The sequence below is a fragment of the Bos mutus genome, chromosome 17 (assembly GCF_027580195.1).
Source record: "Bos mutus isolate GX-2022 chromosome 17, NWIPB_WYAK_1.1, whole genome shotgun sequence".
NCBI lineage: Eukaryota > Metazoa > Chordata > Mammalia > Artiodactyla > Bovidae > Bos > Bos mutus.
The window spans coordinates 18,241,908-18,263,840 of NC_091633.1; the positions used below are offsets into that span (position 1 = coordinate 18,241,908).

At 42.9% G+C, this 21,933-nt stretch overlaps 1 protein-coding gene and 1 non-coding gene across 3 annotated transcripts; one reads left to right on the forward strand and one right to left on the reverse strand.

The window, feature by feature from the left end:
- The first annotated feature begins 199 nt into the window (after nt 1–199).
- Nucleotides 200–19,714, forward strand: GPN3 (GPN-loop GTPase 3). Of its 2 annotated transcripts, none has more exons than XM_005901227.3 (8): nt 200–336; nt 4,686–4,794; nt 14,112–14,279; nt 15,290–15,414; nt 17,108–17,223; nt 17,360–17,456; nt 17,957–18,085; nt 19,073–19,713. In XM_005901227.3, the coding sequence occupies exons 1-8, from the start codon at nt 289–291 to the stop codon at nt 19,133–19,135; spliced, it is 855 nt and encodes a 284-aa protein (XP_005901289.1). In that variant the 5' UTR covers nt 200–288; the 3' UTR covers nt 19,136–19,713. The 2 variants fall into 2 exon arrangements, with proteins under 2 accessions (XP_005901289.1, XP_070242286.1); XM_070386185.1 differs by having other exon boundaries at nt 232–296; nt 19,073–19,714.
- On the reverse strand, nt 9,938–10,010 carry TRNAS-GGA (transfer RNA serine (anticodon GGA)). The gene has a single exon. It is a non-coding gene; the product is annotated as a tRNA-Ser (tRNA).
- Nucleotides 19,715–21,933: the final 2,219 nt, after the last annotated feature.

A 21,933-nucleotide genomic window follows, 5' to 3' on the forward strand; every position in this document is an offset into this window, starting at 1 on the left:
AACCAGACCTTGCCAGAATCCCAACGGTTGATTTCCGCCAACTACTTCTGCGCACGCGCAAAATATCCCGGGCCTTTTGGCAAAACGCGTTTCTCTTGGGATTTGGCCTTCAGGACGCTCCGTAGTCGGAGGCGTGGCAGAACAGAAGACGCCAAGGAAGTTGGGTTGCGATTGGTTTCTACTTCGTGTTCCCGGAACTTAGTGGGCGTAGCGCGAAGGCTGAAGGGAGAGTGGTGATCAGATTCTAAGTCTGTGCGACTGGAGGCGTCAGGAACTGGGGGAGCTACCATGCCTCGGTACGCTCAGCTGGTTATGGGCCCCGCCGGCAGCGGGAAGGTGAGGATTTGGCAGGCGAAGGAGGGAAATGTCGGAGTTTGTGGGAGGTAGGGAGGTTCGGGTCCTGAGGGAAGGGCTGGCGGTTGTATTGGGGACCCTGAGACCTGGGCAGCTCGCTTCTGCAGCCTGGGCTTCACTGTCCTTTTTGTTGTTCTTTTGAAAGGAAATTAGTGATAGTTGCTAGTTTTTATTGCATAATTAAGCCCAAGATACTGCGCTTAAACTTATTTCCACAACAACCCCGTGAGTTAAGTCCTGTTATCCTACTTTGCCGGTAAGGAAAATGAGACTTAAGTTTTTGCTCAAGATCGCACAGCTAGTAAGTGACGGCTGGAATTTGAATCCAGTTTTGTGTAACTCCAGAATCTGCCCGTGTCTTGAACCCGGGAGGTTAATTTAAGGTGGGGTCTCGTTAATCACTGTTTCTCAGAACTTGAGGTGTGGACTTGCGGTGTACTTAGGAAATACATGGGCCTGACATTAATGAACATTGAATCGTATATTGAGAAAGCCGCTCCCTTTTCAGTTTTCTTTCAGTTTGCATTGAGATGAAATCATCAGTTTGGTGCTAGTGTGTCTTCAGTTCAGTTCAGTTGCTCAGTCATGTCCGACTCTTCGCGATCCCATGAACCGCAGCACGCCAGGCCTTCCTGTCCATCACCAACTCCCGGAGTCCGCCCAAACCCATGTCCGTCGAGTCGGTGATGCCATCCAGCCATCTCATCCTCTGTCGTCCCTTTCTCCTCCGGCCCTCAATCTTTCCCAGCATCAGGGTCTTTTCAAATGAGTTAGCTCTCCTCATCAGGTGGCCAAATTATTGGAGTTTCAGCTGCAACATCCGGAGAAGGCAATGGCACCCCACTCCAGTACTCTTGCCTGGAAAATCCCATGGACGGAGGAGCCTGGTGGGCTGCAGTCCATGGGGTCACTAAGAGTCGGACACGACTGAGCGACTTCACTTTCACTTTTCACTTGCATGCATTGGAGAAGGAAATGGCAACCCACTCCAGTGTTCTTGGCTGGAGAATCCCAGGGACGGGGGAGCCTGGTGGGCTGCCGTCTATGGGGTCGCACAGAGTCGGACAGGACTGAAGCGACTTAGCAGCAGCAGCAGCAGCTTCAACATCAGTCCCTCCAATGAACACCCAGGACTGGTCTCCTTTAGGATGGACTGGTTGGATCTCCTTGCAGTCCAAGGGACTCTCAAGAGTCTTCTCCAACACCACAGTTCAAAAGCATCAATTCTTCTGTGCTCAGCTTTCTTTAAGTCCAACTCTTCACATCCATACATGACTACTGGAAAAACCATAGCCTTGACTAGACAGACCTTTGTTGGCAAAGTAATGTCTCTGCTTTTTAATATGCTGTCTAGGTTGGTCATAACTTTGCTTCCAAGGAGCAAGCATCTTTTAATTTCATGGCTGCAATCACCATCCACAGTGATTTTGGAGCCCAGAAAAATAAAGTCAGCCACTGTTTCCAGTTTTCCCATCTATTTGCCATGAAGTGATGGGACTGGATGCCATGATCTTAGTTTTCTGAATGTTGAGCTTTAAGCCAACTTTTTCACTCTCCTCTTTCACTTTCATCAAGAAACTCTTTAGTTCTTCCTCACTTTCTGCCATAAGGGTGGTGTCATCTGCATATCTGAGGTTATTGATATTTCTCCCGGCAATCTTGATTCCAGCTTGTGCTTCATCCAGCCCGGAATTTTGCATGAGGTACTCTGCATATACGTTAAATAAGCAGGGTGACAATATACAGCCTTGACATACTCCTTTTCCTATTTGGAACCAGTCTGTTGTTCCATGTCCAGTTCTAACTGTTGCTTCCTGACCTGTATACAGGTTTCTCAAGAAGCAGGTCAGGTGGTCTGGTATTCTCATCTCTTTCAGAATTTTCCACAGTTTATTGTGATCCACACAGTTAAAGGCTTTGGCATAGTCAATAAAGCAGAAGTAGATGTTTTTCTGGAACTCTCTTGCTTTTTCAATGATCCAGCGGATGTTGGCAATTTGATCTCTGGTTCCTCTGCCTTTTCTAAAACCAGCTTGAACATCAGGAAGTTCACGGTTCACATATTGCTGAAGCCTGGCTTGGAGAATTTTGAGCATTACTAGCGTGTGAGACAGAGAAGGCAATGGCAACCCACTCCAGTACTCTTGCCTGGAAAATCCCATGGATGGAGGGGCCTGGTGGGCTGCAGTCCATGGGTCGCTAGGAGTCGGACACAACTGAGCAATTTCACTTTCACTTTTCACTTTCATGCATTGGAGAAGGAAATGGCAACCCACTCCAGTGTTCTTGGCTGGAGAATCCCAGGGACGGGGGAGCCTGGTGGGCTGCCCATCTATGGGGTCGTACAGAGTCAGACACAACTAAAGCGATTTAGCAGCAGCAGCAGCAGCGTGTGAGATGAGTGCAATCGTGCGGTAGTTTGAGCATTCTTTGGGATTACCTTTCTTTGTGTCTTCAACACGTCTTTAATTCTCCTCTTTTTCAAGAGCAGATCTTAGACTCAGAGCTTTTGACAGGCAATTATATTTACCTAGAACTAAAAGAGTTTTAAAGTTGTGTTATCTTTTATGGTTATCTTCACGTTATGATAAGCATAGCTGCTTTTCTGGTTAGAGATACAATTTTTTCTTGTAAGCAACTATTAAGGAAATCCTATTAGAGGCTCTTAAATATGGTAGAAATTGTGAGTATATTGATCAAATAACAGGAGTGTGGGAAACACGAGTCTGTGAAAGTGTTTTGTGGCTTCAGTTTTTCAGTTGACAAACTCATTCCTCTGATTCTTGGCTTATTCTGTATGCAGGAGATACACACGTGACAATGGTGTGATCCTTGCTTTCCTGGAGCCAGTAGTCTATTTGGGATGTGTATGTGTGTGTTAGTTGCTCAGTCATGTCCGACTCTTTGCGACCCCATGGATGGTAGCCCACCAGGCTCCTCTGTCCATGGGATTCTCCAGGCAAGAATACTGGAGTGAATAGTAGACTGCTATCACACTTATAGGTGACTAGTCGATTAAAATGTAATGTGATATTTAGAGAGGGCTCCTAGGCAGAGAGAACAGTGTGTGTCAAGTCACTGAGGAGAAAGATAAAAGCATGATAGAGGTTATTTTTATATTCTAGATTAACTTTCACACTGTGTTAAATAAGTATCTTTCTATAAACTTTTGATGCCTACTATCAGAAATACTCTGGGGATTGTGTTGTGACTAAAATACACACACAAAAATCCTCTGCCCTGATGGAGTTTATTCAAACATACTAATCAATTAGAAATAATTATCAAGTACTTATTATGTACCAGGTACTGTTATAGCTCCTGCGTGCATCTCAGTTGCTCAGTCATGGCCAGTTCTTTGAAACTCCATGGATTGTAGCCCACCAGACTCCTCTCTTCCTGGGATTTTTCAGGCAAGAATACTGGAGTGGGTTGCCATTTCCTCTTCCATTGGATCTTCCAGACCCATTGATCAAACCCACGTCTCCTGCACTGGCAGGCAGATTCTTTACCACAGAGCCACCTGGGAAGTATGTTATGGCCCCTAGGCTTATAAAACTGAATAAGACACATCCCTGCCTTTCTTTATTTATTGGTTGTGTCAGGCAGCTTGTAGGATCTTAGTTCCCAGACCAGGGTCAAACCCTGCCCCAGCGGTGAAAGCACCAAGTCCTAACCACTAGATTGCCAGGGAATTCCTAACACATCCCTGCCTTTAAATAGAGGGAGGGAGAGACAGACAAGTAGCCTTAATGTAGTATATGAGGGATGAAGAATTCTGTAAACCAGAAGGTGTAAACTGAAAGCGTATTGCCAGGCTGTTTTATTGGCCTAATGTTCTCTCATCTTGGATTGTTATTCTGCTGGCCTGGCAAGCTCATTGCTGTCCCTCAGCTCAGATACTCTCTTCTCAGATACATCATCCCTAACCAGCCTACCTAAAGCTTTGTTTGGACTGTACCAATCCTAGTGGATACATCATGTGTTAGATGCTGCACAGTGTAATCAGAAATTTTCCCTTTAAATTCTGCTTGTTGCAGATGAGAGCAGTAAGGAGCCTTAGTGATCATGGAAGACATCACATTTAGAGACAAGAAAATTTAGGGAGAGAATGCAAAAGCACCTCCCCATGAGTCTGAGCCAGGTCTGGATCCACAGCCCAGTCAGGTGTCCTAACCCCCAGCCTAATGCCTTTTAGCTTCTTGGTCAATGAAGGAATAGTTTTGGCCTTAGTAGACTCTGCCCAAGGTGGGTGGAGAGTCCTTCTGGAGGTGGAGGGGTAAGCACTATACCGAGCTTTGTTCTAACCCCTCGTGCTTGTGACATTACAGAGCACTTACTGTGCCACCATGGTGCAGCACTGTGAAGCCCTCAATCGATCTGTCCAAGTTGTGAACCTAGATCCTGCAGCAGAACATTTCAACTATTCCGTGATGGCTGGTAAGTCCTGAGCAGAGCCTTCCCCCTCCTTCAGGAAAAATAGGAGAGTGGGGAGGCAGTGAGTGCTGGCTGCTGCACACAAAAGCTGAAAATTAATGCAGCCTGGTCCCCTGCTTTCATGGTGAACATCATGAGGCTGAATGTCATGTGGTGACATCAGCTCATGTTGATGTGTGTGACAGTATCCTTTCTTAGTTTCTGATGTAGGAATGAAAAGTGAGTACACGCTCCCTCACCACCCTTCCCTTCTGTTTTTTTCGTGTTTGATCCTGTTTGGTAAATCTGTTTTACTGCTGATCGTACTATACTATAAGTGAGCAACCTTTAAATATTTTGTTATGTTTTTTAATCTTTTAATTTATTCAGATGTCTACTGAGCACTTGCTTTATGCTGGACACCAGAGTCGTAACAGAGAAGAACACAGATATTCTCCCAGCCTTTGTGGGCCTTTTAGCAAGGGACATAAGCAAAATGATAAAATGGGTTGCAGATTGTGATAAGTGCTGCTATAGGCTGATGTGAAGAAATAACTAGGGAAGAATGCTTTAGGTAGCATAGTCAGGGATGACATCTCTGAGGAGGGGCTATTAGGGCCTAGACCTGAAGATGGTAACATGCTCACCAAGCTGGCAAAAGGCTTTCCAAGATGAAGAAACATCAAGGTCACTATATAGCCGAAAGATGGGAAAGGGTTTGGTGTGTTCCAGACAAAGCAAAGGTGTTGATGAGCTGGGGCATAAGAAGTGAAGGAAGGAGATGGGTAGCAGCTAGTAGGACAAGAGAAGTATGGCTTTTATCCTGTTTTTTTTCACCCTGTTAGTCTGTTTGGGATGCTGTAACAAAACACTACAGACTGGGTGGCTTCTAAACAAAAGAAATGGATTTCTCACAGTTTTGGGGGCTGGAAGCTCAAGATTAGGGTGCTGCCAGCATGGTCAGGTTCTGGTGAAGGCCCTTTTCCACTTCTAGACTGACAACTTCTCACTGTGTCCTCATATGATGGAAGTGGGCAAGGGATCTCTTGGGACCTCTTTTATGAGAGCACTGATCTCATTCATCTTCCCAAAGTCCCACTAATTAATATCATCACGCTGGGCATTAGGTTTTCAGCATGAGTTTTAGAGGGACACAAATACTCATAAAGGAATTCCATGGCAGTCCAGTAGGACTCCATATTGCCATTGCAGGGCCATGGATTAGACCCCCTGCAGGCTGCGTGCAGCAGAGCAAAAAAAAAAAAAGCAAATCAAAAAAAACCCCTCAATTCATAGCACCTTTCAACTGTGAAATGCCATTTGAGGGTTTCCAGCAGGGGAGAGAACTGACATCTGATTTATGTTTTTAAAAATATCTCTGGCTCTCAGATGAAAAATGGACTCGAGAGAGTCAAGACTAGAAGGGGGACTGGGGTGGTCGTGGTGGAGATACAAAGGTGCAGACAGGTATCAGTTCAATTCAGTCGCTCAGTCGTTCCGACTCTTTGCGATCCCATGAATCGCAGCACGCCAGGCCTCCCTGTCCATCACCAACTCCCAGAGTTTACTCAAACTCATGTCCATCCAGTCAGTGATGCCATCCATCCATCTCATCCTCTGTCGTCCCCTTCTCCTGCCCCCAATCCCTCCCAGCATCAGGGTCTTTTCCAATGAGTCAACTCTTCGCATGAGGTGGCCAAAGTATTGGAGTTTCAGCCTCAGCATCAGTCCTTCCAATGAACACCCAGGACTGATCTCCTTTAGAATGGACTGGTTGGATCTCCTTGCAGTCCAAGGGACTCTCAAGAGTCTTCTCCAACACCACAGTTCAAAAGCATCTATTCTTTGGTGCTCAGCTTCACAGTCCAACTCTCACATCCATACATGACTACTGGAAAAACCATAGCCTTGGCTAGATGGACCTTTGTTGGCAAAGTAATGTCTCTTCTTTTGAATATGCTGTCTAGGTTGGTCATAACTTTCCTTCCAAGGAGTAAGCATCTTTTAATTTCATGGCTGCAGACAGGTATATATTTTGCAAATAGAATTAGCACATTTTGTGGGAGATTGAACTAAAAAGGTTGGAAGAAAGGGAGGGATCAAGAGTCACTGTTAGGTTTCTGACTTGAGCTGTTGACTGCATGATCCTGTTTACTGGGGAGGAAGACAAGTCAGTGTAGGATCATTTTATATATATATATATATATTTAAAGATGTTTATTTTGGTTGCATTGGATCTTTGTTGCTTTGTGAGAGCTTTCTCTAGTTGCAGCAAGTAGGGGCTACTCTTCATTGTGGTGCTTGGGCTTCTCATTGTGGTGATTTCTTTGTTGTGGAGCACAGGCTTTGGCCGTCTGGACTCAGTAGTTGCTCCATGTGGGATCTTGGAACAGGGATCAAACTCGTGTCCCCTACATTGGCAGGTGGATTCTTAGCTATTGCTTCACCAGGGAAACCCCGGGCCATCAAATTAAGAAATGGAATTGGTTTTCTTTGTTTGATTTTGTTTTACTTGTTTATCAGTTCAGTTCAATTCTGTTGCTCAGTCATGTCTGACTCTTTGCAGCCTCATGGACTGCAGCACGCCAGGTTTCCCTGTCCATCACCAGCTCCTGGAGCTTGCTCAAATTCATGTCCATTGAGTTGGTGATGCCATCCAATCATCTCATCCTCTGTCATCCCCTTCTCTTCCTGCCTTCAGTCTTTCCCAGCATCAGGATCTTTTCCAATGAATCAGTTCTTCCCATCAGGTGGCCAAACTATTGGAGTTTCTGCTTCAGCATCAGTTCTTTCAATGAATATTCAGGACTGATTTCCTTTAGGATTGACTGGTTTGATCTCCTTGCAGCCCAAGGGACTCTCTCAAGAATCTTCTCCAACACCAGAGTTCAAAAGCATCAATTGTTTGGCACTCAGCTTACTTTATAGTCCAGCTCTCACATCCATACATGACTACTGGAAAAACCATAGCTCTGACTAGATGGACCTTTGTTGGCAAAGTGATGTCTCTGCTTTTTAATATGCTGTCTAGGTTTGTCATCGAGCCCATCTTTGCATGAAATGTACCCTTGGTATCTCTAATTTTCTTGAAGAGATCTCTAGTCTTTCCCATTCTGTTGTTTTCCTCTATTTCTTTGCATTGATCCGTGAGGAAGGCTTTCTTATCTCTCCTTGCTATTCTTTGGAACTCTGCATTCGGATGCTTGTATCTTTCCTTTTCTCCTTAGCTTTTCGCTTCTCTTCTTTTCACAGCTATTTGTAAGACCTCCCCAGACAGCCATTTTGCTTTTTTGTATTTCTTTTCCATGGGGATGGTCTTGATCCCTGTCTCCTGTACAATGTCATGAACTTCCATCCATAGTTCATCAGGCACTCTGTCTATCAGATCTAGTCCCTTAAATCTATTTCTCACTTCCATTGTATAATAAGGGATTTAATTTAGGTCATACCTGAATGGTCTAGTGGTTTTCCCCACTTTCTTCAATTTAAGTCTGAATTTAGCAATAAGGAGTTCATGATCTGAGCCACAGTCAGCTCCCGGTCTTGTTTTTGCTGACTGTATAGAGCTTCTTCATCTTTGGCTGCAAAGAATATAATCAATCTGATTTCGGTGTTGACCATCTGGTGATGTCCACGTGTAGAGTCTTCTCTTGTGTTATTGGAAGAGGGTGTTTGCTATGACCAGTGCGTTCTCTTCGCAAAACTCTATTAGCCTTTGCCCTGCTTTATTCTGTGCTCCAAGGCCAAATTTGCCTGTTACCCCAGGTGTTTCTTGACTTCCTACTTTTGCATTCCAGTCCCCTATAATGAAAAGGACATCTTTTTTGGGTGTTAGTTCTAAAACGTCTTGTAGGTCTTCATAGAACCGTTCAACTTCAGCTTCTTCAGTGTTACTGGTTGGGGCATACATAGGCTTGGATTACTGTGATATTGAATGGTTTGCCTTGGAAATGAACAGAGATCATTCTGTCATTTTTGAGATTGCATCCAAGTACTGTATTTCGGACTCTCTTGTTCACCATGATGGCTACTCCATTTCTTCTAAGGGATTCCTGCCTGCAGTAGTAGATATAATGGTCATCTGAGTTAAATTGACCCATTCCAGTCCATTTTAGTTCGCTGATTCCCTAGAATGTCGACATTCACTCTTGCCATCTCCTGTTTGACACTTCCCATTTGCCTTGATTCATGGACCTGACATTCCAGGTTCCTGTGCAATATTGCTCTGTACAGCATCGCACCTTGCTTCTATCACCAGTCACATCCACAACTGGGTATTTTTTTTGCTTTGGCTCCATCCCTTCATTCTTTCTGGAGTTACTTCTCCACTGATCTCCAGTAGCATATTGGGCACCTACCTACCCAGGAGTTTCCCTTTCAGTGTCCTATCATTTTGCCTTTTCATACTGTTCATGGGGTTCTCAAGGCAAGAATACTGAAGTGGTTTGCCATTCCCTTCTCCAGTGGACCACATTCTGTCAGACCTCTCCACCATGACCCGTCCGTCTTGCGTGGCCCCAAACGGCATGGCTTAGTTTCATTGAGTTAGACAAGGCTGTGGTCCGTGTGATCAGATTGGCTAGTTTTCTGTGATTATGGTTTCAGTGTGTCTGCCCTCTGATGCTCTCTTGTAACACCTACAGTCTTACTTGGGTTTCTCTTACCTTGGACTTGGGATGGTATAGACCTAACAGAAGCAGAAGATATTAAGAAGAGGTAGCAAGAATACACAGAAGAACTGTACAAAAAAGAGCTTCACGACCCAGATAATCACGATGGTGTGATCACTCACCTAGAGCCAGACATCCTGGAATGTGAAGTCAAGTGGGCCTTAGAAAGCATCACTACGAACAAAGCTAGTGGAGGTGATGGAATTTGAGTTGAGCTATTTGAAATCCTGAAAGATGATGCTGTGTAAGTGCTGCACTCAATATGCCAGCAAATTTGGAAAACTCAGCAGTGGCCACAGGACTGGAAAAGGTCAGTTTTCATTCCAATCCCAAAGAAAGGCCATGCCAAAAAATGCTCAAAGGAAAGGAAGGAAAGTTGCTCAGTCGTGTCCGACTCTTTGCGAGCCCATGGACTGTAGCCTACCAGGCTCTTCCTTCCATGGGATTCTCCAGGCAAGAGTACTGGAGTGGGTTGCCATTTCCTTCTCCAGGGGATCTTCCCGACCCAGGGATCGAACCTGGGTCTCCTGCATTCCAGGCAGACGCTTTAACCTCTGAGCCACCACGGAAGCCCTACCGCACAATTGCACTCATCTCACATGCTAGTGAAGTGATGCTCAACATTCTCCAAGCCAGACTTCAGCAATATGTGAACCATGAACTTCCAGGTGTTCAAGCTGGTTTTAGAAAAGATAGAGGAACCAGAAATCAAATTGCCAACATCCGCTGGATCATCGAAAAAGCAAGAGAGTTCCAGAAAAATATCTACTTCTGCTTTATTGACTATGCCAAAGCCTTTGACTGTGTGGATCACAATAAACTGTGGAAAATTCTGAAAGAGAGGGGCATACCAGGCCACCTGACTTGCCTCTTGAGAAGCTTATACGCAGGTCAGGAAGCAACAGTTAGAACTGGACATGGAACAACAAACTGGTTCCAAATAGGAAAAGGAGTACGTCAAGGCTATATATTGTCACTCTGCTTCTTTAACTTCTATGCAGAGTACATCATGAGAAACGCTGGGCTGGAAAAGGCATAAGCTGGAATCAAGATTGCCAGGAGAAATATCAATAACCTCAGATATGCAGATGACACCACCATTATGGCAGAAAGTGAAGAGGAACTAAGAAGCCTCTTGATGAAAGTGAAAGAGGAGAGTGAAAAAGTTGGCTTACAGCTCAACATTCAGAAAACTAAGATGATGGCATCCGGTCCCATCACTTCATGGGAAATAGATGGGGAAAGAGTGGAAACAGTGTCAGATTTTGTTTTTTGGGGCTGCAAAATCACAGTAGATGGTGATTGCAGCCATGAAATTAAAAGACGTTTACTCCTTAGAAGGAAAGTTATGACCAACCCAGATAGCATATTGAAAAGCAGAGATACAACTTTGCCAACAAAGGTCTGTCTAGTCAAGGCTATGGTTTTTCCTGTGGTCATGTATGGATGTGAGAGTTGGACTTAAAGAAAGCTGAGCGCTGAAGAATTGATACTTTCGAACTGTGGTGTTGGAGAAGACTCCTGAGAGTCCCTTGGACTGCAAGGAGATCCAGCCAGTCCATCCTAAAGGAGACCAGTCCTGGGTGTTCATTGGAAGGACTGATGCTGAAGCTCCAATCACTTTGGCCACCTCACGCGAAGAGTTGACTTATTGGAAAAGACCCTGATGCTGGGAGGGATTGAGGGCAGGAGGAGAAGGGGACGACAGAGGATGAGATAGCTGGATGACATCACTGACTGTATGGACATGAGTTTGAGTAAACTCTGGGAGTTGGTGATGGACAGGGAGGCCTGGCATGCTGCGATTCATGGGGTTGCAAAGAGTTGGACACGACTGAGTGACAAACTGAACTGACTGAGGTTTGTCATAGCTTTTCTTCCAAGGAGCAAGTGTTTTTTAATTTCATGGCTGCAGTCGCCATCTGCAGTGATTTTGGAGCCCAAGAAAATAAAGTCTGACACTGTTTCCATTGTTTCCCCATCTATTTGCCATGAAGTGATGGGACCAGATGCCATGATCTTAGTTTTCTGAATGTTGAGCTTTAAGCCAACTTTTTCACTCTCCTCTTTAACTTTCATCAAGAGGGTTTTTAGTTCCTCTTCACTTTCTGCCATAAGGATGGTGTCATCTGCATATCTGAGATGTTATCAATATTTCTCCAGGCACTCTTGATTCCAGCTTTTGCTTCATCCAGCCTGGCATTTTGCATGATGTACTCTGCATATACGTTAAATAAGCGGGGTGACAATATACAGCCTTGGCGTACTTCTTCCCCGATTTGGAACCAGTCCCTTGTTCCATAATCAGTTAAAACTGTTGCTTCCTGACCTGCATACAGATTTCTCAGGAGGCGAGTAAGGTGGTCTGGTATTCCCATCTCTTTAAGAATTTTTCCACAGTTTGTTGTGATTCACACAAAGGCTTTGGCATAGTCAATAAAGCAGAGATAGATGTTTTTCTGGAACTCTCTTGCTTTTTTGATGATCCAGAGGATGTTGGCAATTCGATCTCTGGTTCCTCTGCCTTTTCTAAAACCAGCTTGAACATCTGGAAGTTCATGGATCGTGTATTGCTGAAGCCTGGCTTGGAGAATTTTGAGCATTACTTTACTAGCGTGTGAGATGAGTGCAATTGTGTGGTAGTTTGAGCATTTTTTGGCATTGCCTTTCTTTGGGATTGGAATGACAACTGACCTTTTCCAGTCCTGTGGCCACTGCTGAGTTTTCCAAATTTGCTGGCATACTGAGTGCAGCACTTTCACAGCATCATCTTTCAGGATTTGAAATAGCTCAACTCACATTCCATCACCTCCACTAGCTTTGTTCGTAGTGATGCTTCCTAAGGCCCACTTGATTTCGCACTCCAGGATATCTGGCTCTAGGTGAGTGATTGCACCATTGTGGTTATCTGGGTCATTAAGATCTTTTCTGTATAGTTCTGTGTATTCTTGCCACGTCTTCTTAATATCTTCTGCTTCTGTTAGGTCCATACCATTGCTGTCCTTTATTGTGCCCATCTTTGCATGAAATGTTTCCTTGATGTCTCTAATTTTCTTGCAGAGATCTCTAGTCTTTCCTATTCTGTTTTTTTCCTGTATTTCTTTGCATTGTTTACTGAGGAATCCTTTCTTATTTCTCCTTGCTATTCTTTGGAACTCTGCATTCAGATGCTTATATCTTTCCTTTTCTTCGTTGCCTTTTGCTTCTCTTCTTTTCTCAACTATTTGTAAGGCCTCCTCAGACTACCATTTTGCCTTTTTGCATTTCTTTTTCTTGGGGATGGTCTTGATTACTGCCTCCTATACAATGTCACAAACCTCTGTCCATAAGTTTAAGAATAGAAATGCTGGGCTGGAAGAAGCACAAGCTGGAATCAAGATTGCCAGGAGAAATATCTAACCTCAGATATGCAGATGACACCACCCTTATGGCAAAAAGTGAAGAGGAACTAAAAAGCCTTTTGAAAGAGGAGAGTGAAAAAATTGGCTTAAAGCTCAACATTCAGAAAACTAAGATCATGGCTTCTGGTCCCATCACTTCATGGCAAATAGATGGGGAAACAGTGGGAACAGTGTCAGACTTTATTTTGGGGGCTTCAAAATCACTGCAGATGGTGACTGCAGCCATGAAATTAAAAGATGCTTACTCCTTGGAAGAAAAGTTATGACCAACCTAGATAGCATATTTAAAAGCAGAGACAGTACTTTGCCAACAAAAGTCCATCTAGTCAAGGCTATGGTTTTTCCAGTGGTCATGTATGGATGTGAGAGTTGGACTGTGAAGAAAGCTGAGCGCTGAAGAATTGATGCTTTTGAACTGTGGTGTTGGAGAAGACTCTTGAGAGTCCCTTGGACTGCAAGGAGATCCAACCAGTCCTTTCTGAAGGAGATCAGCCCTGGGATTTCTTTTGAAGGAATGATGCTAAAGCTGAAACTCCAATACTTTCGCCACCTCATGCGAAGAGTTGACTCATTGGAAAAGACTCTCATGCTGGGAGGGATTGGGGACACGAGGAGAAGGGGACAACAGAAGATGAGATGGCTGGATGGCATCACTGACTCAATGGACGTGAGTCTGAGTGAACTCCGGGAGTTGGTGATGGACAGGGAGGTCTGGTGCTGTGATTCATGGGGTTGCAAAGAGTCAGACAGGACTGAGCTACTGAACTGAACTGAATGTATATTCACATTGTTCAAACTGCAAAAGGCACAAAGAGTAAGTATGCAGGAAAATGTCTTCCTCCTATCTCTGGGTCCTGGAAGGTGGCTTCCCTCTTTCGAGGCAGCCAGTGTTGCTAATTTCTAGGGTATCTTTCCATAGTCTATGCATGTAAAAGAAAATGTATATGTATATATGTATACATAGTCAATTTTTGTCTTTTTTTTTTTTTTTAACACAAATGATGGCATTCTAACACAGAGTTTTGCACTTTTCACTTAACAGTATACCTGGGAGATCATATCACATCAGTACTTAAAGAACTTTTTTTGTGGCTGCACAGGATTCCATTGTCTGGCTATACAAAAATGCATTTAATTTGTTTCCATGGATACTACTACAGTGAATAGCCATGGACAGAAATAATTTCATACATGTGAGTTGCTATATAATTGTTAATTATCACCAGTGAGGATGATGCTCTTGTGTTCTGGGCCTGTCTGTTGTTTTCAGACATCCGAGAACTGATTGAGGTGGATGACGTGATGGAGGACAGTACTCTGCAGTTTGGTCCCAATGGAGGATTGGTATTTTGCATGGAGTACTTTGCCAATAATTTTGACTGGCTGGAGAACTGTCTTGGCCATGTAGAGGATGACTACATCCTTTTTGATTGTCCAGGTAAGTCAGCAATTTGAATGTGTCATTTTACTTAAGATCACGCTCTTTCAGTCCTCAGTGGAGACAGTGGAGTTAGCATTTGTAGCTCTAAACCCTGCCGCAGTAAGGTGCCATTTGCTCATTCATCGTCTCTTATTCATTCACTGAGTTTGCTGAGTGCTTGTCTTGTTCACTGGAAATACCTAAAGATCAAAGTAGCCATGGTGTCTGCCCTCATGGAGCTCATAGGAAAGTGGGAATGTTAGGCAGTATAAATCAGAAATCACCCAAATGATTATTTAATGATTATTTAATATTCGTGACAGGCTTCAGCACAGACCAGCACGCAGCAGGGAGGTGGGGGGTTTCTGACCAAGTAGTGTGTGAGCCAGGCCATAGGGTGAGACGAAGGAGACTGTTCTCCAGGCAGAAAGCATGGGCTGAAGACCTTGAGGCAGGAGCCAGGTGGGTTTGAGGTGCCCAGTAAACAAAGGGAAGTGTCCTGAGGTGAGACTGGTAGGGGACAAATGATCACACCGACTTTTCAAGCCAAATCATGAATTTTAGACTTGAGCCTAACCTAGTTTTGATCATTTGTGACTCTTATATTTTTCCCTTTTTTTTCTTTATTTTAATTGGGAAATTGCTTTACAATATTGTGTTGGTTTCCCCTTTGTTTGTTTTTAATTGAACACACACATCCACAGAAAAGTGCAGATATCATAAGTGTACAACTTGATGAATATTCCCAAACCTAACACACCTTCATAGTACTTGCTTTTGATTAGCTAAAACAGAAGTGTGAAGAACCTCACTTTCTACATAAAACTGAATAGTTTCCTTGGGATTCTCTTGGTATTGTGATTGCTTTAAGAGCCTGTAAGATCCCTTAAAAGTTGAACAAATTACCACCAGAGGTTGACTTCCTTTTTTTTCATTTTCTCAGCTGTCTTATGGCAAAATTTTTTTCTGTACTTTGATAATTTACCTTGTGTCCTGATTGTAACAGTCTTGTAATGTTCTCCATGTAGGTCAGATTGAGTTGTACACTCACCTGCCTGTGATGAAACAGCTGGTCCAGCAGCTGGAACAGTGGGAGTTTCGAGTCTGTGGAGTTTTTCTTGTTGATTCTCAGTTCATGGTGGAGTCATTCAAGGTTTGAGAATATATCTGTTGTCAATTCTTTAGTCATGGGTACAGGCAGATGACAATCTCCTTTAATTGTTTTTTGATTCTGAATATTTCCCAAACTATACTCCAGAGTTATTTAATATCCCTTATTATTAAATTATTATAATAATTTTTTTTTGGCCATGCTTTGTGGCATGCAGGATCTTTTGAACTGTGCCTCCTGAAGTGGAAGCACTGAGTCTTAACCACTGGACCGCCAAGGAAGTTGCTATAATAATGTATTTTTAAAATTTATATGGTAAATTATACTATACAGATTTGAGAGTACTACTATGAAGAAAAATTAGGCAGATGTGTGCATATATACGTCTGTTTTTCTGATAATGGTTTGTCTAGTTTATGAACTATCTAAAACAAACTTTACTTCTCATTAGTAGCCCCTAAGGAATCCCAGACCACCTGACCTGCCTCTTGAGAAACCTATATACAGGTCAGGAAGCAACAGTTAGAACTGGACATGGAACAACAGACTGGTTCCAAATAGGAAAAGGAGTACATCAAGGCTGTATATTGTCACCCTGCTTATTTAACATATATGCAGAGTACATCATGAGAAATGCTGGGCTGGAAGAAGCACAGGCTGGAAACAAGGGAGAAATATCAATAACCTCAGATATGCAGATGATACCACCCTTATGGCAGAAAGTGAAGAGGAACTAAAAGCCTTTTGAAAGAGGAGAGTGAAAAAATTGGCTTAAAGCTCAACATTCAGAAAACTAAGATCATGGCTTCTGGTCCCATCGTTTAATGGGAAATAGATGGGGAAACAGTGGAAACAGTGTCAGACTGTATTTTTGGGGGCTCCCAAATCACTGCAGATGGTGATTGCAGCCATGAAATTAAAAGACACTTACTCCTTGGAAGGAAAGTTATGACCAACCTAGATAGCATATTAAAAAGCAGAGACATTACTTTGCCAACAAAGGTCCATCTAGTCAAGGCTATGGTTTTTCCAGTGGTCATGTATGGATGTGAGAGTTGGACTGTGAAGAAAGCTGAGTGTCAAGGAATTGATGCTTTTGAACTGTGGTGTTGGAGAAGACTCTTGAGAGTCCCTTGGACTGCAAGGAGATCCAACCAGTCCATCCTAAAGGAGACCAGTCCTGGGTGTTCATTGGAAGGACTGATGCTGAGGCTGAAACTCCAATACTTTGGCCACCTCATGCGAAGAGCTGACACATTGGAAAAGACCCTGATGCTGGGAGGGATTGGGGGCTGGGGAGAAGGGGACGACAGAGGATGAGATGGCTGGATGGCGTCACCGAGTCGATGCACATGAGTTTGGGTGAACTCTGGGAGTTGGTGATGGACAGGGAGGCCTGGCATGCTGTGATTCATGGGGTCGCAAAGAGTCGAACACAACTGAGCGACTGAAATGAACTGAAGGAATATTTGATGGGAATGATTAAAGATATCATCTAAATTGAGAATTGTGATCACTGTTGTTTATGTCTACCTTTTCCCATCTCTTCCTCACCCTGGGAAACCAGGAGTCAACCATCTGATTAGTGAAATGTCCTGTCTTTAGAATTAGCCCTTCTTTTACTTAGGCCAGTTTTGCTTAGAGAGGAGCAGAAACCTCTCTTTTGTGCAAAGAGACCAGGGAACTTTCTTCATACAAAGTTAATTCATCTTCCCTTTTCTGTTTCCTCCTTCAGTTTATTTCTGGCATTTTGGCAGCCCTGAGTGCTATGATCTCTCTAGAAATTCCTCAAGTTAACATCATGACGAAAATGGATCTGCTGAGTAAGAAAGCTAAAAAGGAAATTGAGAAGTGAGTTCATTTCCGTTATCATCACATCTCTGTTGCTGAGATGAACCCTCTAAGCTTCATTTAAATGTGAAGCTATAAAACTAGTTTCCTGATTTATTCTTATTTTATTTATCTGTCTTCTTTCTCACTTTTAAAGGTTTCTAGATCCAGACATGTATTCTTTATTAGATGACTCTACAAGTGACTTAAGAAGCAAAAAATTCAAAAAATTGACTAACGCTATATGTGGACTGGTAAGCTTTTGAAGTTGTTGAGTTTTGTTTTTAATGGCCTTGTCAGGTGTTTATCAGCATCCATTCAGTGGCCACTGTTTTGGAAAGCACAGGCCAATCCTATTCCCTTGCAAAGGTGGGAGGGTGGGAGTCTGTGGACTGGCTGGTCAGCAGTTGAATTTAGAAGCAATCACTGGCAATAGCCAATAAATAAAATGACATACCTATTATTCCAAGCTGTTTTGGGAGTTCAGAACTGTCTTTGCCCTTATGAAATTTCCAGTGGTTTTTGAATTCAGGTAAATGCCGATGAAACAATGTCTAGTTAAGTGTTGTAGCTGGTCAGAGGTCAGAAAAATCAGTATAGATTTGCTGTTGTTATGTCTGTGTCTCTCCTCCCCACAGCACACACACAGCTGATTTTAATCAGAAGTTGTAAATGGTTATAAAACTCAAATATAATTTGAAAATTAAGTATTGTATACCTCAGAATGACCTTTTCTGAAATCCTCAACTTGTAGATTGATGACTACAGCATGGTTCGATTTTTGCCTTATGATCAGTCAGATGAAGAAAGCATGAACATTGTATTACAGCATATTGATTTTGCCATCCAGTATGGAGAAGACTTGGAATTTAAAGAACCAAAGGTAATTTCTGGTTTGGGGTGTTACTGCCTATATCTAAGAGTGTTTACCAGCACTCTGGCCTCCTGCATAATCCCAGCAAGTCTAAATTTTGTCTTCATGGTGGCAGTAGGCTAGGCTGTTCTAGGTAATCTTTGAAATTGACACCTGTGCTAAACAAGCAATACCAGTTTTACTCTGCCTTTCATTGAGTTAATACATATTACTGAGTTGAATTCTTTGTACTCAGAGCATGGGCATATATGCAAAGAGGAGGTGAAGTTCAACTGGCCTTGGGCTGCCCTCACAAATGTCAGTGGGGCCCTCTCCCAGCACATTAGCTGAGAATTGACATGAATGTAAACTCAAGTAAGAGTTTACTTTTAATGGGACATAAACCTTTTGCTGTGCTGTGCTTAATTGCTCAGTCAGGTCCAACTCTCTGCGACCCTGTGGACTGTAGCCTGCCAGGCTCCTCTGTCCATGGGAGTCTCCAGGCAAGAATAGTAGAGTGGGTTGCCATGCCCTCCTCCAAGGAATCTTCCCATCCCAGGGATTGAACCCAGGTCTCGCGCATTCCAGGAGGATTCTTTACCGTCTGAGCCACCAGGGACTCCCCATAAGCCTTTTAATTTATCACATATCTGGAAACATCTATCCATCATTCCTTTTGTTATTATTGATTACTGTGAACAACACCCAGAGCTGGTGCTGGGCCTTAGCTCTTTATAGAGCATTGCCTAAAAATAGTAAGCACATATTAGGTCTAACTGAGGAGAAATGAATGTATTTTCTTCTTTTTTTTTAAATTTTATTTATTTGGCTGTGCTGCATGCAGGATCGTTTTTAGTTGTGGCATGTGAATTCTTAATTGCAGCATGTGGTATCTAGTTCCTTGACCAAGGGTTGAACCTGGGCCCCCTGCATTTGGAGTGCAGATTCTTAGCCACTGGACCATCAGGGAAGTTCTGAATTAAATGTATTTTGTATCTTGTGTTTCCTTGGTGTCAGGAACATGAAGATGAGTCTTCTTCTATGTTTGACGAATATTTTCAAGAACACCAGAATGAATGAAGAGTTTATTTATAAAGTAACTATATGTGTGAGGAGCTTATGGCTGAACTGGCAGAACCTTCTTCTCTTAGGAAGATGGAATGCTAGAGAAAGCTACTTATTTAATTAAAAAAATAATACTTGACTCTTTATCAGCAATCATCAACATGCCTGAATCAAGTTCTTAGGTATTCTGAAAGTGCTTCTGTTAAACGTGGCATCGTTTGGTATTATTTTAACAGCATCAATTTAGATTTTAAAAGTCAAAGTTGAATGTACATAGATTTGTATATATAATATAAATTAGGACCTGGGGTACAGTTAAGACCAGTCTACTTTTAGTTTCACTGTTGATCTTTGTTATTTTTGAAGTTTTGTTGGAGGGACAGGAGTTATTGTAACAAAATATACATTATATGTTCAGAGAAATAAAATCTGGAAGGATAGAGATAAGACCATTGCTTATTAGTAGCTTCTAGTTTTCCTACACTGAAAATGTATTTATTATTTGTGTAATTAAAAAATGAAAAAAGTAACTGTGTCTTAAGATATATATAAATAAAAGAAATATAGCACTAACTTTTCATCACACTTTTGTTTTCCAATCAGAGTTTGAAATACTCAACTAAGGCAAATTTTTGAATGAGTAAATTTCCCCAAGTGTCAAAATGTAGGCAGTGACTTTGTTTTTTAAAATGTGGTTTATAGTCTCTGAGCACTTGAAAAATGGATACTTTGCTTTAATAACAAATGCACACAAAAATGCAAAAGACATAATTTTTTCTTTTTACCTTCTTGCCACATTGAGTGGTTTATTTTCAGTATTTCTAAGTTCATTTGTGATAGGTACTGGGGAATGGCTAATCAGTCAACAGATACTTCTCCAGCACCCGCTAATAACCCAGACCCTGCTAACAGAAAGCAGAATCTCTTTCATTTAATCCTCACAGCAGGTCCAAGTTCCATTGGTGTTGGATCTTCCTACTGATGCAGATCAAGTCCCTGTAGAAAACCTGCAACTCAGGTTAAATTTTTAATCATTCTTGGGCCTAGATAGCAGAAGTACACCTACAGTGTCAAATTTGATCCATTTTCATTAAAGATGTAAAGTGTGAGGGGCCATAGCTATCAGGGGTAACTGATAGCAATGTGCCTGGGGGCCCAGGCTAGGGGCAAGAGTTGGGTATTTGCACCATAATCTGCTGGTGTGAGCTAACTCTCACAGGGGCACTTAGGAGAACATGAGTAGTAGACAACGTGAGGACAGACTGGGCTTCTTAGGGACTTCTTCTGTGGCCCAGTTCAGTTCAGTCGCTCAGTCGTCTCCGACTCTTTGCAACCCCGTGGACTGCAGCACACCAGGCCTCCTGGAGTTTACTCAAACTCATGTCCCCTGAGTCGGTGATGCCATCCAACCATCTCATCCTCTGTCATTCCCTGCTCCTCCTGCCTTCAGTCTTTCCCACCATCAGGGTCTTTTCCAGCTTTTCGCATCAGGTGGCCAAAGTATTGGAGTTTCAACTTCAGCCATCAGTCCTTCCAGTGAACACTCAGGACTGATGTCCTTTAGGATGGACTGGTTGGATCTCCCTGCAGTCCAAGGGACTCTCAAGAGTCTTCTCCAACACCACAGTTCAAAAGCATCAATTCTTCGGTGCTCAGCTTTCTTTAGAGTCCAACTCTCACATCTATATGTGACTACTGGAAAAACCATAGCCTTGACTAGATGGACCTTTGTTGGCAAAGTAATGTCTCTGCTTTTTAATACGCTGTCTAGGTTGATCATAACTTTTCTTCCAAGGAGCAAGCATCTTTTAATTTCATGGCTGCAATCACCACCTCCAGTGATTTTGAAACCCCCCAAAAATAAAGTCTGTCACTGTTTCCACTGTTTTCATTTGCCATGAAGTGATAGGACCAGATGCCATGATGTTAGTTTTCTGAATGTTGAGCTTTAAGCCAACTTTTTCACTCTCCTCTTTCACTTTCATCAAGAGGTTCTTTAGTTCTTTGCTTTCTGCTGTAAGGGTGGTGTCATCTGCATATCTGAGGTTATTGATATTTCTCCCTGCAATCTTGATTCCAGCTTGTGCTTCATCCAGCCCAGCGTTTCTCATGGTGTACTCTGCATATACATTAAATAAGCAGAGTGACAATAAATAAGCAGCCTTGACATACTCCTTTCCCTATTTGGAACCAGTCTGTTGTTTCATTCCCAGTTCTAACTGTTGCTTACAGTTATGGTAATCTGCATACAGATTTCTCAGGAGGCAGATCAGGTGGTCTGGTGTTCCCATCTCCTTAAGAATTTTCCACAGTTTGTTGTGATTCAAACAGTCAAAGGCTTTGGGATAGTCAATAAAGCAGAAGTAGATGTTTTTTTGGAACTCTCTTGCTTTTTCTTTTTTCTGTGGCCCTCGAGTATGCAAAGGGCAAAAACACCCTGATCTCAGTGTTGCTAGATTTTAGAAATGTTACTGTCACGTGAGAGAGGAAGGAAGATAAGACACCTTTTCATTTGCCCTCCTCATCCTGCTTGAGCTATACCTCCCTCATTTAGCCTTATGGGGAGTTTGGTGTGTGCCTATGGGGAAAAAGTGAAGGGCCAGATTCCATTTCCTTCCCCTCTGGACACGGGGGTTTAAAAGATGAATATGACAATTCTAGTCCTGAAAGATTTCAGTGCCTTATAGGAGAGCCTGACATGATTCTTTAGACAAATTTATGAGTAGGTGCCAGGTACAGGAAAGAATAGGAACGCTGAGGCCAAAAAGGACCTTAGTCTGATCTGCTGGGCCCTTAAGACTAATTATTAACAA

Coding starts and splice junctions, on each gene's coding strand:
- GPN3 (XM_005901227.3), top strand. CDS start 289: ATGCCTCGGTACGCTCAGCTGGTTATGGGCCCCGCCGGCAGCGGGAAG. Junction 4,795..14,111: donor CAACTATTCCGTGATGGCTG/GTAAGTCCTGAG, acceptor TGTTGTTTTCAG/ACATCCGAGAACTGATTGAG. Junction 17,457..17,956: donor CTAACGCTATATGTGGACTG/GTAAGCTTTTGA, acceptor CTCAACTTGTAG/ATTGATGACTACAGCATGGT.